This window comes from Camelus dromedarius, chromosome 24 (assembly GCF_036321535.1).
Source record: "Camelus dromedarius isolate mCamDro1 chromosome 24, mCamDro1.pat, whole genome shotgun sequence".
NCBI lineage: Eukaryota > Metazoa > Chordata > Mammalia > Artiodactyla > Camelidae > Camelus > Camelus dromedarius.
In genome coordinates this window covers 9,599,681-9,614,331 of record NC_087459.1, presented here as the reverse complement: position 1 = coordinate 9,614,331, position 14,651 = coordinate 9,599,681, and the positions used below count along the sequence as shown (strand labels likewise).

At 38.9% G+C, this 14,651-nt stretch overlaps 1 protein-coding gene and 1 pseudogene across 1 annotated transcript in view; both read right to left on the bottom strand.

Annotated features, from left to right (window-relative positions):
- Positions 1–1,857: 1,857 nt before the first annotated feature.
- Positions 1,858–14,651, bottom strand: part of LOC105099675 (zinc finger protein 75D) — a 34,822-nt gene continuing 22,028 nt past the window's right edge. Inside the window, 2 exon segments of the mRNA XM_064478393.1 lie at positions 1,858–3,115; positions 3,118–3,552. Of these exon segments, the coding sequence (XP_064334463.1) occupies positions 2,937–3,115; positions 3,118–3,552 (614 nt within the window). The 3' untranslated portion in view covers positions 1,858–2,936.
- Positions 8,496–14,045, bottom strand: LOC116151951 (large ribosomal subunit protein uL23m-like; annotated as a pseudogene).

Below are 14,651 nucleotides of genomic sequence, written 5' to 3'. Positions count from 1 at the left end.
TCAAAGAGGAGAGGTCCAAATTATGTGCTGCTCACAGAGGGGCAGCAGCAGGGTGGCAGGCATTTGCACTAGGGACTTGTCAAAAACATTCTGTAAAGCTAGGGATGCCAACTGCAGGCACAGGCACTACTGCTTGACCACTGCATAGTGGAGGGCTGACAAATGGCCAAGTGGGTCAAGGTGATCACTGCTAAGAGAATGCTCTCAGTGGATTTGAGGGCCAGAACAAAAAAAGAAAGAAAATAAAAATTAACTGTAATCCTATCACATATTTGTGTATGTCTCCAAGTTTCCTTGTTTTCTGAGATCACATTTTCTTTTATTATGCAAATGGGGACATGAGACTTCTTGTATCGCTGCAGGAAGCTTTTTGTGTTTTGCACTTTTCTGCACTGTTCTTTTTTGACTGGACTTTACATTTGTGACATACATCGAAGTTGATTCATATTGCTGTCATTTTATTCATTTTTATTGCTGTATAGTATTTCATTGTATGACTACCATCAATTCATTCATCTGTTCTCATGTTACTGGCCATTTGGGTTGTTTCTGTTTGCTTATTATAAACAATGTTTCTGTGAAGATTTTTCTACCTATTAACAGTATAGTTGTGAGTTTCTCTAGGGTATGTCATAGAACAAATCAGTCATAGGTATGCACATCTTCAGTTTTACTAATTAATTCCAAAGTGGCTGTACCAGTTCTCACCTACCCTCCAGCAGAATATGAGCTCCTGTTGCTCCATATTATTGTCAACACTTGATATGGTCAGACTTTAAATTTTCTGCCAATCAGGGGGAAGAAAAAGAGATTTAATTGTGGCTTTAATTTGAATTTCCCTGATTCCTACTGAAATTGGAATCAGTGTTAATACACAGGTATATATTAACACATTATTATTAGACATTTAAATTTCTACATAAATATATATAAATAAAAGAAGAAGGTAATTTGCAGAACAGGAATTAATTTTCTCAAAGTTATGGAGCCTGGAAAGTCCAAGATCAACATTCTGGAAGGATTCAGTCTCTAGTGAGGACTTGTTCCTGGACGGCAAAAGGCTGCCTTGTCTACACATGGCATTTCTTCTGAGTGAGCGTGTATGGCAAGAGAAAGATCTCCCTCTCTTCATCTTCTTGTAAGGTCAACAATCCCATCAGCATGGGGCCCCACCCTTATGATACCACTTAACCCTAATTACCTACTAAAGGCCCTAGGTCCAAATACAATTACATTTGGGGTTAGGGCTTCAATGTATGAAATTGTGGGTGGGGGACACAGTTCAGTCCATAGTACTATCTGATAGCATACAATGAGAAGCATGCAACATCACATCTGTGGAATTCCTACCAAAGATGCTTAACTAGAATTTGATTATGAAGAAACATGAAACCCAAATTGAGAGATGGTCTACAAAACTATGGGCTAATAATATTTTAAAGTGTTGGGGCCATGAAAGTCAAGAAAAGACTGAGAAACCACTTCATACTGACAGAGATTAAAGAGACAAGACAACTACATGCAATCTGTGATTCTAAACAGAATCTTTTTGCTATGAAAGACATTATTAGGACAATTGGCAAAAGTTGAGTGGGTTCTAAGGATTAGATAATATAATATATTAATGTTCACTTAGCAATTTTGATGGCTATGTGGTGTTCCCATAGAAAAATGTCCTTGTATCTCTGAGATACACCTTAAGATATTTGGGGAAGACAGAGTAAGTATCAAGTTGTCAACCTACTCTTAAAAGATTCGGGAGGAAAAAGTCCTTTGTATCGTGATTCCAACTTTTTGGTTTATTGATGATTATTCAAAAAAGATAAACATATGTTTTGAAAAGCACAAGCTTCAGAGTCAAAAATAATTGGTTTTATACTGAGCCCAACGACTGTGCTGTGAGCAAGTTTCCTCTTGCGCTCCAGTGTCCACATCTTAAAATGAGGATGGTATATGTTGCTATGAGGATTAAGTGAGTTGATTCATGTAAAGAGTTTAGATCATCATCTAGCACTGGGTAAGTACTCAGTAAAGCTGATGTAGTCAAATCACCAATAGTCAAATAAACTCGACATTTTCACCCAATCAGTAATGGAGATTCCAAATTAGTCTGTAACTTAGCACCCACATACTAGAGCATGAGGTCATTCAGCCAAAGTCCCTTTTAATTCCTATTTCCCACCATCTCCTTTATTCCACCATCTCCTAACCACAGCCATGGAATTGAGACTGAAGGCTGTGAAGACAGAAAAGGGATTGACTCCCTTCACTGGCAGGTTCAAAATTCAGTCATTTGATTCAGGTATTCATGCACAATTTGCTAGTTCACAAAGCAGGAGAGGATTTAGACAGACTCTATGAGATGGGCTCTTAAACTCATTTAAATCCACTGACTAGACTAGCATTTTCAAATGCTGTCCATCACTGTTTTACTAAGCTTGTTGAACCTTCTAGAATTCTTAGTATTTCTTTTGTTTTCCATTTTTTAAAATTTTACTGCAAGTGGAGGTGCTTTCTATATGAGTACAGAATTCTCTAGAAATACATTAATATCCATGTAATATTTATTACACATAATAAATATGTACTAAATAACAGGTGGATGGCAGAGACAGTGAGCTAAGTCAGTACTAAGTCAACACTAAGTCAACAACCTCTGAGCCATTGATGGTACATATCTGAATCAGCCCTGTTATTTGTGGTCCACAGTAGGATTTTTGGTAAAGTGTAGAACATTAGAAATAACACTAACCATATAACATGAAATCAACTAACTTCAATTAAAAAAAAGAAATACCACTAACCATGTAATATACCTTAGCGTTGTCAAGAACATGCGTGGACTGAGGTTAGTATTTCTCGTGTTCACCTGTTCAGAGAGAGAATGAGAAAGCGTAGAGATGAAGAGGTGGTAAATGATGGAGTTTTCCCTTCTTTCAGCTGACTTCTCTTCCCCTCCCCAGCAGCCTCCTCAGTGACCCCTTCACCTCCTTGTTCCTCAGCGTGTAGATGAGAGGGTTCACCGTGGGTGTGACTACACAGCAGAAGAGGGAAATGAATTTGCCCTGGTCCTGGTTGCTGGACTTAGCTGGAAGCAGATACCCATACATGCTGAGCTGTAGAAGAGCAGCACCACCACCAGATGGGAGAGGCACGTGTTAAAGGCCTTTCTCCGTCCCTCGGCCGAGCGGATCTTCAGCACTGCCTGAGCTATGTAGCAGTAGGAGATCAGGATGATGCTTAGTGGGACAGCCGTGAAGAAGGTGCAGACACCGTTGAGCATGGCTTCATTGAGACTTGTGTCTCCACAGGCCAGTTTGATCATAGCAGGCACCTCACACAGGAAGTTGTCCACACGCCGATGCCCACACAGAGGGAGCTGCAGGGTGAATGTTGACTGGATCACAGAGTTGCCCAAGCCTCCCAGCCAGGCAATGGCAGCCAGCAGCCAGCAGAGCCGAGGGTTCACAATGGTGGCATAGTGCAGAGGCCGGCACACTGCGACGTAGCGGTCAAACGCCATCACCACCAGCAGGATGCACTCAGTAGCCCCTAGCCAGAGGAAAACATAGAGTTGGGTCACACAGCCACCATAGCTGATGGTCTTGTCTGATCCCCATAAGTTGATTAGCATCTGGGGGACAGAGCTAGTAGTAAAGGCAAGGTCCAGGGAGGAGAGGTTGCTGAGGAAGAAGTACATGGGTGTGTGGAGCTGGACATCCAGGCTGGAAAGCAGGATGATGGTTGAGTTCCCAACTAGGGTCAGCAAGTAGGAGAAGAGGATGATGACAAAAAAGATCATCTCCAGCTGGGGATGGTCAGACACACCCAACAGAATGGAGCCCTCCAGGGAGCTGCTGTTGGCCCTTTCCATCTCTGGTTTCCCTCAGTCACTTGAGGAAATCTGTCCAGGAAAAACCAGGAGTAAAGCAAGTGAAGATGCTACTGGATAAAGCTGATCTGCATCAGGGTGTGTCTGATAGTCTCTGGGCTTCACAGTTAAGTACCAATTTAAATTTTATGGTTGCAAGCTTTCATTGCAATCCCCAAACATTGGCAGTCCCACAGTGAATGGAAACTTTATTCCCTCTAAATATCAAATGTGACTTATCACAGAAATGAAGGAAGGTCCTTATGAAGAACAAAGAGATTAGGGTTCTTCAGTTCAACACAGTGGTTCTAACAGGGTAGTGGGAATCGACTATTAGAATTAAATGTGGAAAGTCTCAAAATACACATTTCCCCAGCCAAGCTTGTGGTATACTCAGGGAAGGAGGAAGCTTCCCAGAAGCTTCTGATAAATGTCTTCCCTTCTCTTCAGTATCCTCCCCAGCCAAGTGAAAATTCCTGGTCTAGAAATATGAAGTTTGAGGGAGAACATGATGAGTCTATAAAATCATGAAGAGAATGGAAAGCGTGAATATTGACTTATTCACCAAATATAGAAGACACAAAGATGCGAGTTAAAAAGAGGTGAATGTAGAAAAAAACAAAACTTCACTTAAGCCCAAGTAAGTGTAGGCCAGACAGGCCAAAGACATAAACAGGGTTTACCTAAAAGAGGAAAATCACCTACCTCAAAGGAGTTAAATCAGCTATAGGATACCCATAATTAGTAAAGGAAAATAGAAAATTTCAGAGGAGATTCCCCCCAATTTTCATGGTACGTGACCACTATTCCCACTTCTAAACCAAGGAATAATTCTTAACAGCTCATGAACAAAAGGTAGCTCTTGTTAATAATGGGCCAATTACCATCTCCTTTCACTGGGCAAGACCTAGGCTTTTCTGAAGACCATAAACCAAAGCCCTTCCCCCTTCTTTGACTAATAAATGAAAGGACCTGAGAAGAATACAAAAATTGTCTTGGGTCAGCTGTCCTCATCTGGACACTGAAGACTGGGAATAAATGCTCTGCCTCTTTCTCTGGACCATGACCTGTCCCATAGGAACCCTGGCTGCCACACACAAAGAGCAGGCTTGATGGGGACACTACTCAAGGGAAGCGTGCAGTTGTGCTTATCTGGTTCCGGTGCTCCAGACAGGGACTACCTGGCTACACCTCATGGCTAAAGACCCTGAGAACTGTCCCCTTCATCAGTAAGTAGCGAAAATACTGGAAAACCTGATGCTAGATTCCACCCAGACGTCAGGCAGGAAATCTCTTTTAATGGTCCATCTCGTTAGGTCAGCAATGTGGCCCTATTGAATTTGGGATGATAAGGATTTCAGAGCATTTCCTCACCCTCCTTCATACCTCTGCCTAAAACTTAAGAAGTGACTACATATTCTTTCATTTAGGACTTAAGGGAGCTGAGGAACTAAGTTACCACTCTGATAGCTTTGGCTTTCCCCCTTCCAAAGTTCCTGATACCCATCTCACCACTTCCTCCTACCAGAAGTGTTTATCCTCTGGTATCCCTCTAAGGGAAAGAAACTCAGACAGACACGGCCCATCTTCTTCCATGAGTTGTCTGGTCTCTGCAGGGCTGATGCTTTGTGGCTGCTCAGTGATGCTAAAATTTCCTTCAGTCTCCACTCTATGCATACCAAGCAGTTTTTAGCCCAGGAATAAGCCAGGCGACATGGAAAAAGGAAAGGTATACCTACAGCGGGAAGCGGTTGACCCCAGCCACTCAGACAATTCAGGAGGAAATACCACACCAGCTAGATGCTTGGCTTGAGTCTGGCCAACAACCCAAGCAAACATGACTGTCACTTCAAGTTTGAATTCAGCAACTTGACTGCTATTTAGGCTATTTTTCTCCCTGTAAGGGGCCTCTCTACTTGGTTCCTAGTTCTCTTGTAACCTGGAATGTTAAATATCTGCATTTTAAGAGGAGCCTAGACAGGAGACTACTGAACTCAGAGGATGAGCCATTTATGATGCAATTTAGGAGCACCCTGATGGAGTTTGTTTGGGTACAGAAAGATTTTTAGGAATCGTTCATGTGATATATAGATGGTTCCCATCTCAGCCTGCCTGCAAATTTGGTTTGAACTTGCAGGATACTGAGAAAAGACGTCAAGACTTGTTGCTACTTAAAGAGAATCCTGGACATTGTAATAGCCCATCTTCACCCAGTTTTCTGCCCATTCCTCCCCTAAATTTCACCACAATTCTCAGTTGGCCACTTTTGGCACAGCCACAGCAAATCTGGAGTTCGGAGGTGGCTTTGTCCTATCACAGAAACTGCTCCTGAACTGTCAGCCCTCCCCATGTGTGGATATAAGTTCTCAGAATTCAAGTCTTGCTTTAATATAAGCCTGAGCAATAACGGGAAAGGGAATCATAAAAAATAAAAACAAATAAACAAACCTAATCCTGAATTCCTGATTCTGGCAGAGAAGTTTTTGTATATGTTATATTTTCAAATATTTCATTTATTTGGGAGATGGCTGACAGCAATATTTCTTTTTTTAATTCTTATTTTTTATTGAAGTGTAGTTGATTTGACTGATATTTCTGAGAGCTCAGTTTATGTCTATTTTGTCTCTAAGTTCTAAGTTAATATTTTCATAATGACTTGGTCAGAATTGGGAAGATACGGTTTTGGGGGGTAGGATAACACTGGGGCAGTATGGCGGGCAAGAACTACACAAGGAACAAACTTTGTCTTGAAGGATGAGGTCTAAGGTGGAATACAATCAAAACCTCTCCAATCAGAAAAATTTAAGGTATTTGATGAGTGAACAGGAATTCTATCCCAAATCTTAGAATTCAAGAATAAGAGATGGGGGATTTTGAATCTTAAAAGAGGTAAATATAGGACCAATAACAGAAAAAAACCCCACAGTTCATAGTAAACCAGTGGAAATCATTACTCCTAAAGGCATCACAGTTTAAAAAATATATTAAAATTGAAGGAACAGAGTTAAAAAGGGAAATGAATGGAATCTACGCTGTCTGGAGGGGACTCTACATTTCATGTCTGCATCAGGGAATGCAACCAAGCTTCCCTAAAACTGACTTCTGATGCTACTGTTGGGAAAAGAGTGGTGGCCGCATGCAATATAGTCTAGCTCAGGTGGCAGTTCTAATGAGCACAGGACTTGCAAAATTAAAAGAGGGCTAAATGCATGGCAGTACATCAAATATGTATAAAAATTCACCACCACAAACTCAGACTGGAAAAGGCTGGATGAGCATGGTGTTCCAGGAGTAACTCTCCAGGGTCCATTTTTGTGCAAGCTGAGGGCAGATGGCAATGGGTCTCCAAAGGGAAAAACGGACAGAGGACTGCCAAGGCGAGGGCCAGGAAGTAAGCTGTCTTGCTAGGCAGTTCCTTACTGGATGGTCTTACCTGATTGCCTGACATTTTTAGTAGGACATGGAGATTGTGCAGACTTTTACAGAAGGGAGAATAGGAGGAAATAGGTTCTGTGGAGAATGGCTAAGATGTTAGCTTGTTTAAGAAGAAATTCAAGAGAGGATTTTTACTTCCAGTTAATGTCTTTACTATATGATGAGCTTTTAAATATGCCTGGGTGCAGAGCAGGTGCCCTCTTATCTAGGGAAAGCAAAAACAGGCTTAAATTAAAAGCAAGAGAAATTGCAATTAAGCATTTTGAAATTTCGGCATGATAAAATATGGGTAAATTCCTTGGCAAGAGAAAAAGGGATTAGAGATTTTGTGTTTAGACCTTTGCCTGACGGAGGGCACTGGGCTGTACCTAAGTCTTCTATGACCCTTTTCTGCTGGAGGATTCTGTTCCTAGGACATGGATGTGTCCACCAAAGACACTTTTTTTTGGCAGGGGGACAGGTAAGACTTTTCCAGCTTCTCTCCTGGACTGTTCTAGAGATAACTTTTGTTCTTAATTTGTAGTTTTACAGTTCCTTTGTGCAGTTTAAATATTTTTTCATTCCTATCTCTTCTCTTAGGTGGTAGAGAAGGTCACACATGTGCTTTGGGGCCCTAATACCAGGTCACCTCCAACCTTTTCCAAGCAGGAAGAATCCAAAATCAGGGCCTCTAAAAGGCCATTTCACAATCTCCCTCTTTGCTCTCTGATCCACATACCTGCTCTTTACTTCTCTGTCTTTTTCCCTCTTTGCCCTTCTTTACTATACCCTGGATCCTCCATTCATAAAGTCTACAGATTGTCTATGGAGATATACCTTTGGTTTCAGGATTCCCCTGAATCTGTCACGCTGTCACCGGTGCTGGCAGATCAAGTAGGAGAGAGTGTGGAATTAGGATGGAGGCTGTGCTGCGAGGCTGCTCCCCTGCCCACCAGCTGGCGCCGCAAGCTTTTAACCTTGGTGTGGCCCTGCCACCTGGAAACCTGGCTCGCTCTGGCTAATTCTGCAGAGTCCAACGAGGGAGAGTGGGGGTGTGCCCTGCAGGCAATTAGCACAAAGCACCTGCCTGGCCCGAATGCAGGAAAAAGGCTGTCCCTGAAGAACTGACTGGTTCTGTTACCTGAACTCCGTCCCCAAACACAGATTCCTAATTGAAATAGCAATAAGAATAACTGAATTTGTTGAACAATTACTTGTTATATAATTTTATTCTTTTCATGGTATTTCACATAATATAGCTTAGTTCTTAAAGTGCTTTCTGTATTAGGTGGTAGATGAATAAACCAAGCATAAAATGAGGATAAAATGACTTGCTTAGTGTTGAATTATTTTTTTTTTTCTCACTAGGCTTAAACAGAGCATTATTTCAGAGTAAAAATGTTTTTGAAGTGTAGTTGAATTACAATATTATGTTAGTTTCAGGTCTCCAACATAGTGATTCAATATTTTTTGTTGCTTACACTGCATTTAAAGTTATTACAAAATGATGGCTATATTCCTGTGGTGTACAATATATTCTTGTTGCTTGTTTATTTTATACATAGTAGTTTGTATCTCTTAATCTCCTACCCCTCCCTTGCCCCTCCCCCTTCCTTCTCCCCACTGGGAACCACTACTTTTTTCTCTATACCTGTGAGTTGGCTTCTGTTTTGACATATTCATTTGTTTTATTTTTTTAGATTCCACATCTGAGTGATAACATAGAGTATTTGTCTTTCTCTGTCTGACTTACTTCACTAAGCATAATACCCTCTAGGTCCATCCACGTTGGTGCAATTGGCAGAATTTCATTTTATTTTATGGCGTAGTAGTATTGCACTGTATGTATAAAACACGTTTTCTGTATCCATTTATCTGTTGATGGACATTTAGGTTGCTTCTATATCTTGGCAATTGGAAATAATACTGCTATGAACATTAGGGTGCAGGTATCTTTTTAAATTATAATTTTTGTTTTCTTAGGATATATATGTAGGAGTGGAATTTCTGGATCATATGGTAGTTCTATTTTTAGTTTTTTGAGGAATCCCCATACTGTTCTCCACAGTGGCTGCACCAATTTACATTCCCACCAACAGTGCATGAGTATTCCCTTTTCTCCACATCCTCGCCAAAATTTGGTTTTGTAGATGTTTTGATAATGGACATTCTGCCATGTGTAAGGTGATATCTCATTGGGTTTTGCATGTGCATTTCTCTGATAATTAGCAATGTTGAGTATCTTTTGTATGCCTGTTGGCTATGTGTATATCTACTTTGGAAAAATGTCTATTCAGGATCTTCTGCCCATTTTTAAATCAAGTTTTTTTTTGAAGTGAGTTATATGAGCTGTTTATATATTTTGGACATTAACTTCTTATTGGTCATATAATTTGCAAATATTTTCTTTCATTCAACCTATTTGTGTCTTTGGATCTAAATGGAGTCTCCTACATGCAAATGGCCAACAGGCACATCAAAAAATTCTCAATTTCACTAAATACTAGAGAGATGCAAACCAAAACTACAAAGAAGTATCACCTCACACCAATCAGAATGGCCATAATTTAAAAGTCCACAAGCAATAAAAGCTGGAGGGGGTGTAGAGAAAGGGAACCCTCCTATACTGTTGGTGGGAATGTAGTTTGGTACAGCCATTATAGAAAATAGTATGGAGATTTTCTTAAAAACTAAAAATAGATGTACCATACAATGCAGCAATCCCATTTCTGGGCACGTATTTGGAGAAAATTCTAATTTGAAAAGATACATGCACCCCAATGTTCATAGCAGTACTATTTACAATAGCCAAGACATGGTATCAACCTAAATGTCCATCTTCTTTATCCAACCAACCAAATGACTGAATAAAGAAGATGTGGTGTGTGTGTGTGTGTGTGTGTGTGTGTGTGTGTGTGTAATGGAATACTACTCAGCCATTAAAAAGAAAAATAATGCCATTTGCATTAGCATGGATAGATCTGGAGATTGTCATACTAAGTGAAGATAGAAACAGAAAGAAAAATACTGTATGATATCATTACATGTGGACTGTGAAAAAAAAATGAGGCAAATGAACTTATTTAGAAAAGAGAAACAGACTCACAGACATAGAAAACAAAATTGTGGTTACCAAGGGGGAAAGTAGGGTGGAGGGATAAACTGGGAGTTTGGGATTTGCAGATACTAAATACTATATACAAGATGCATAAACAGCAAGGTCCTACTCTATAGCACAGGGAACTATATTCAATACCTTGTCATAGCCTGTAATGAAAAAGAATATGAAAAAGTGTGTGTGTGTGTATATATATCACTAGACTGTACACCAAAAATTAATACAACAGTGTAAACCAAAAATATTTCAATAGAGTTTCCTGTAGACAACATAAGTTACATCCTGTTTTTAAAATCTATCTCTGCCTTTTCATTGGAGACTTACACTCACATTTTTGTAATTACTGATAGTGAGGAACTTACTTCTACTATTGTGCTATGTTTTCTACATATAAAATCTATTTTTCCTTCCTCCATTACCATCTTTTTAAGTATTTGATTTTCCTAGTGTACTATTTTGATTCCCTTGTCATTTAACTACATATTTTTTAGTTAGTAGATAAAATGTGAATTATAATATATCTTAATTTAATAAAATCTTGTTTGAATTCACACCAAATTAGTTTCAATAGTACTTAAAACTTCACTCCTACATAAGTTTTCATCCTTTATGTTATTGTTACAAGTTACATCTTTATAACCGTGTGCCCATTAACATAGATTTATAATCAGTTTTATGCATTTGTCATTTAAATCATACAAAAAGAATTACAAAAAATACAACAATATTGGCTTTTATATTTACTTACATAGTTATCTTTACTGGTTTTGTTCATATGGCTTTGAGTTAGTTTGGTGTCCACTCCTTTCAGCCTGAAGGACTGCCATTAGCATTTCTTATAGGACAGTTCTATTAGCTACAAACTCCCTCAGCTTTTGTTTTTATGAGAATGTCTTAATTTCTCCTTCATTTTGAAGGATAGTTTTGATAGGTATAGCATTCTTAGTTGACAGTTATTTTTTTCCTTTCAGAATTTAAACTATATTATCCCCTTTCTTCTTGCCTCCATGGATTCTGATGAGGAAAAGGCTGTTGATTTTATTGAGGTTAATTTGCACATGATGAGTCTGTTTCTTCTTGCAGTTTTTAAGATTCCTCTCTACCTTTGGCTTTTGAAATTTTACTGTAATGTAACCTGGTGTGGATTCATTCTGGTAGTGGGCTCTCTATTCCTCTCCATTGTTTCCCTGTCTGATGTTACACAAGTGCATTCTGTTTTTACTACTATGGATTTGTAGTATGTCTCAGAATAAGGTAGGGCAACTGTTCCTGCTCTTTCCTCATCTTTTTCAAAACTGACCTGGCTTTTTGTAGAATTTTTTCTCTCTGTTAATAACTGTAGAATGTTTATAGCATTCCTTGAAAAATACTGCTAACATTTTTATTACAATTCACTGCATTTACAGATAAGTTGGGGAGTAAGAATTGATACTTTACACGTGAAATTGTCACATTGGAGGATATGTTACATCACTATACTTATTTAAGCTTTCTTTTATATAACTTAGCAGGGTTCAAATTTCCCCTTTAAATGTTTTGTGTCTTTTTTCTCACGTTAATTCCTAGACGTTTTAATTCTGGTTGAATTGTTAATAGTATCTTATTTTCTTATATTTTCTAGTCGATATGGTGGAATGGAACCTATTGATTTGTAAGTTGATCTTGTTCCTAAATATTTTTTTTAGTCTGAGTAATTCACATGTTAAACCTTTTGGATTTTTTTCCAGCACAAGCAGACTTTTACTCAGCTAACCTTCAAAGGCCAAACCAGCAGGGATGCCCCCACACTTGGGGTTGTAACTCTGACTACACCACTGGCCCTCCAGGAGCTGGTCCCGGATGTCTTGTCCTCAGAACTGCCTTCGGGGCTCTTTTTCACAGGAAACAGATCTGGGAACGTGAAGGTCTGTCCATGCACGAGCTGCACATAAGCCATCTTGGTTTTTTCCTCCTGACATTTCTGTAATTCTTCTTCATGCTGGAACTGTGCTGTATTCTTGCCTGCACTGTGGCCACAGGCATGTGGGAGATGTGCTGAAAATAACTCCTGAGGTCCACTCTGGTCGCCTCCGTGGGGATACGGAACTGCACAGTGTTCTCAGGCTAGGCCGGGCCCCACCAGCCAAATGAAGAAGTTGGTGTGAAAGACGTGGAGCTGAGGGTTGACCAGCTGGTACAGAGAGCACAGCATGTTCAGCGCCATCGTGGGCTTCCAGGGCTGGGGAATCTTTTGGATTTTTTAAAATGTCAGTCATAATAATATCTACAAACAAATACAAGTTTGTATCTTACCTTCCAATCTTTCAACTGTTATTTTCCTACCTACTTGCAATAGTCAGAATCTCCAGTAATATGTAGAAGAGTAGAGGTTTTTGTATATTTTCTAAAGGAAAGAAAGGAAAATTAAAGTCTCTCATTAATCATGAGCTTACTATACTTTTTAGGAGTTTAGTATTTGTAGGGAAGAATCTTTACTTTTTTCCTTGTAGTCTGAAAAAATTTTAAACTCATAACTAGTTCATGAAGTTTATCAAAAAGCTTTCTCTGTGTAAAGATATCATCATATGGTATTTCCCATTTAGTCCATTAATGGGGTAAGTTATATTGAAAGATTTTCTGATTTTAAACCTCCATGAATTCCTGGGACAAGGTGCACTTAAATGCAATGGGTTATGTTATAATACATGTTATATTTTGTTAGCTAATTCTTTAATATAGGATTTTTGCCTACATGCTCATGAATGAAGTGAAATTTGTTCTGCATTCTCCTTATATGGCACTTGCTTGGATCATGGTTATATTAGACTTATACAATGAGACTTTTTCTTTCTTTGATAGGATTTTGTTCTACATCTGCATAAGAAATCATCCCCAAATCTCAGTTCCTTATGATCACACATATTTATTTTTCTCACAGGTCTGCAAGTCACCTGAGCTAGCTCTGCCTCAGACTGCAGGTTTTCAGGACTGTCCACGTGTCTCGCATCCTGGACTAGAAGCAGAAGTGCAACAGGGCTGAGAAGACATACATAATGTTTCTAAAGGCCCCAGCTCAGAACTGAAACAATGTCATCTCTGCATTTAGTGCACTGGCTAAAACAAGTCACTAGATCAAGCCCACTGTGAAGGTGTTGGGGAAGTTTCTGCCATCAAATAAACCACGACAAGGTGAGAGAGGAATGGAGAATTATTGACAAAATAAAACCTACCAGGATAGTTTCTCTCCTGGTTACAAATATCCACTTACATTCTACAGAAGATACACCCTTCCATTCCCTTAAGACATCCCCAAACTCTCATCCAATCCTGTAAGAGGCTCAAAATAAGGATCCTGTAATTGTCTACATCAGGACTGAATGTGGTTCCTCTTGATCTAGAGATCTAAAATTTTTTTAGAAAAGTCGTGTGCCCTACACATGCCAAAACACTTAAGTAAAATAAAAGCAGCAAAAACTTTATACATACTCATATTCAAAAGGCTAATATTGATACATATAGCAGTTACTGGCCTAGATTTTCAAGTTTACTGATACTTTGAAAGTTTGTAATTTTATTTATTTCTATCGTGTCTACTTTATTTTGCCATATCATCTGTATTTTGTACAGTAGTTAAAATGAAAGAACTAGAACTACAAGATTAAACATGGATAAACCTCAAAAATCTAATATTGAAAAGAAAACTAATTCAAGAAAATATCCAATGGATGGAAACAACCTAAATGTCCAGATGACTGGATAAAGAAGTTGTGGTATATTTATACAGTGGAATACTACTCAGCCATAAAAATAATAAAAGTATGCCATTTGCAGCCAAAAGGATAGCCCTGGAGAATGAAGTAAGCCAGAAAGAGAAAGAAAAATACTATATGATATCACTCATATGTGGAATCTAAAAAAAAAGACAAATGAACTTATTTATAAAACAGAAACAGACTCACAGACATAGAAAACAAATTTATGGTTACCAAGGGGGAAAGGGATGGGAAGGGATAAATTGGGAGTTTGAAATTTGCAGATACTGACTGGTACATATAAAGTAGATAAACAAGTTTATACTCTATAACACAGGGAATGATATTCGATATCCTGTAGTAGCTTATGATGAAAAGGAATATGAAAACGAATACACATATATTCAAGTATGACTGAAGCATTGCACTGTACACTAGAAATTGACACATTATAAACTGACTATACTTCAATAAAAAGTATAAAAAAGAAAATATCCAATGGTATGAAAATATTTGT